Source organism: Malania oleifera, chromosome 13 (genome assembly GCF_029873635.1).
Source record: "Malania oleifera isolate guangnan ecotype guangnan chromosome 13, ASM2987363v1, whole genome shotgun sequence".
Lineage (NCBI taxonomy): Eukaryota > Viridiplantae > Streptophyta > Magnoliopsida > Santalales > Ximeniaceae > Malania > Malania oleifera.
Window position 1 is genome coordinate 4,628,473 of NC_080429.1, and position 2,621 is coordinate 4,631,093.

General features: G+C 36.4%; 1 protein-coding gene across 2 annotated transcripts in view; it reads left to right on the top strand.

Annotated features, from left to right (window-relative positions):
- Positions 1 to 2,390, top strand: part of LOC131145409 (rust resistance kinase Lr10-like) — a 46,628-nt gene extending 44,238 nt beyond the window's left edge. For both annotated transcript variants that reach the window (XM_058094438.1, XM_058094439.1), the window contains one exon: positions 1,088 to 2,390. In XM_058094438.1, coding sequence (XP_057950421.1) covers positions 1,088 to 2,139 — 1,052 coding nt within the window. In that variant the 3' untranslated portion in view covers positions 2,140 to 2,390. The remainder of the gene's footprint in view (positions 1 to 1,087) is intronic.
- Positions 2,391 to 2,621: the final 231 nt, after the last annotated feature.

The following is a 2,621-nucleotide window of genomic DNA, read 5'->3' on the forward strand; positions in this document are numbered from 1 at the left end:
GTGGCCTAATAGTGGAGATGACTTTCTTTTTCTTAAAGCTAGATTTAGTTTGCTTACCTAATTGACATGCAAGGCTGAAAAGTTAAAGTTGTTCGGGTTTACTGATAGTGATTATGCAGGAGACCAAGATGATAGAAGGAGCACTTCGGGCTATGTTTTTATGTTGGGCATAGGGGCTGTTTCATGGTCTTCTAAGAAGCAACCAATTGTCACCTTGTCAACTACAGAAGCTGAATTTATTACTACAACCGCTTGTGCTTGTCAAGCTATCTGGTTGAAAAGAATTCTTGAAGAGCTACAGTTCAAGCAAGTTGAAGCTACTATAGTTTTTTTGTGACAACAACTCAACAATCAAACTCTCCAAGAATCCTATGTTACATGGAAGAGCAAACATATTGATGTGAAATAATATTTTTTAAGAGATCTCAGCAATGATGGAATAATCAAACTAGTTTATTATTGAAGTGAAGACCAAGTTGCAGATATACAGACCAAACCTCTCAAGCTGGCTACATTTGTAAAGTTGCGTGGTCTACTTGGAGTTTGTTCGCGTGCTGCTGTAAAGAAGGATTTTGTAGAGGGTTGATTTTCTTTTAAACTGATTTTTGTAGATTTCAGTTTAAGGGAGGGTGTTAAGATTAAATGTTTTATTTCATATTTATTAATGTTTATTGGAAGCTCTAGTCATTGGTAGGAGTTGTGGTTAGTGCTAGCATGTGATCCTAATTTATTGGAGTTGTAGCATATCTTATAGGAGTTGTGGTTAGTGGTAGCATGTGATCCTATTTTATAGGAGTTTGTGGTTAGTGTTAGGATGAAGTGTTCTAATGTAAAGCCTATTTATAGGCCCTTTTCTTATCAAATTTTTAGATAAGAGTTTTACCATTTTAACTTGTCTCTTTTGTTTACTTTTACCTTTGTATCATGTTTCTATGAGTATTTATGGAAGCATTTGTATACATTGTTGTTGTTCATGCATCAATCATATAAAAAGCTTTAAATAGATAACTAAATATTGATGCTATGTTGACAACCAATAGCTTACAATGGAGTTTCTCATAACTTATCTCATGAATTTCTTTGACAGGATTGTTAGGAGCACAATTTGCATTAAGGATTTTTGTTGGGATTCCATGTATGCTTGCATTTTTTATCTACATGATTCGGAGGAGGCATCTATCAATGTACGACAATGTTGAAGAGTTCCTACGAGCTCAACATAATTTCTTGCCAATTAGGTACTCCTACTCAGAAATCAAGAAGATGACCAACAAATTCAAGGATGAACTAGGAGAGGGCGGCTTTGGTTCTGTATATAAAGGAATGCTTCGTAGTGGTCATGATGTAGCAATAAAGATGTTGAGCAAGTCCGAAGCCAACGGGCAAGATTTCATTAATGAAGTTGCTACCATTGGAAGAATTCATCATGTCAATGTGGTGCACCTCATTGGATTTTGTGTGGAGGGATCCAAACGTGCTCTTGTGTATGACTTCATGGCAAATGGATCTCTTGAAAAGCACATTTTTCCTCAAGGAGACAACATCTCCATTAGTTACGAAAAAATGTATGAGATATCTTTAGGAGTGGCTCGTGGGATTGAATATCTACATCGAGGATGTGACATGCAAATTTTGCATTTTGATATTAAGCCTCATAACATTCTTCTTGACGAAAATCTGATTCCGAAAGTTTCTGACTTTGGGCTCGCCAAACTATACGCAACAAATGATAGTATTGTGTCTATTACTGCAGCGAGAGGAACAATGGGGTACATGGCCCCAGAATTGTTTTACAAGAACATTGGAGGTGTGTCCTATAAGGCTGATGTTTACAGTTATGGAATGTTGTTGATGGAAATGGCGGGTAGAAGAAAGAATTTGAATGCATTTGCAGATCATGCAAGCCAAATTTATTTTCCCTCATGGGTGTACAATCAATTGAATGATGGAAAGGACATAGGACTAGCTAGTGCCACGGAGAAGGAAAGAAAATTAATAAACAAGATGATAATTGTGGCGCTGTGGTGTATACAAATGAAGCCGAATGATCGTCCTCCAATGCACAAAGTTGTGGAGATGCTCGAAGGAACAGTTGAAGCTTTGCAAATGCCTCCCAAGCCTTTTGCGTCTCTGCCATAGATCCCATTCGAGGTTCATGAAATTATAGCATAGACCCATCCGGGCTCCTGTCCACCCGTTGTAGTTCGTGTAGATTCTGTGTCTTCATATGAGTGAAAATTATGTAATTGTAAACGAAGGAATGTAATACTGAAGAATATGGTCACTAATTGTAAACCGTGAACATAATACTTTTTAGTGCTTTTTAAGTATTCAGTTGGATTCAGCTGTTATCTGCAATTGTAATAATTCATTCCTCCCTTTAGAATCAATGTATGGCTACTACTACGACTTGAGGATCTCTAATAACTTAAAATTTTCATTACTAAATTTTCTTTTAGTTTCAGAGACAATATTATTACGATGAGAGAGGTAAATAATAAGCACCTTTATTGTCCACTATTTGCAAGTAAATTCTTGTTTTCATATGAGAAAACAGAGTAGCTCTGTCGACAAAGGGACAGTCATTATTGTTCATCGATACTAAATAGTTGCCTATTAGA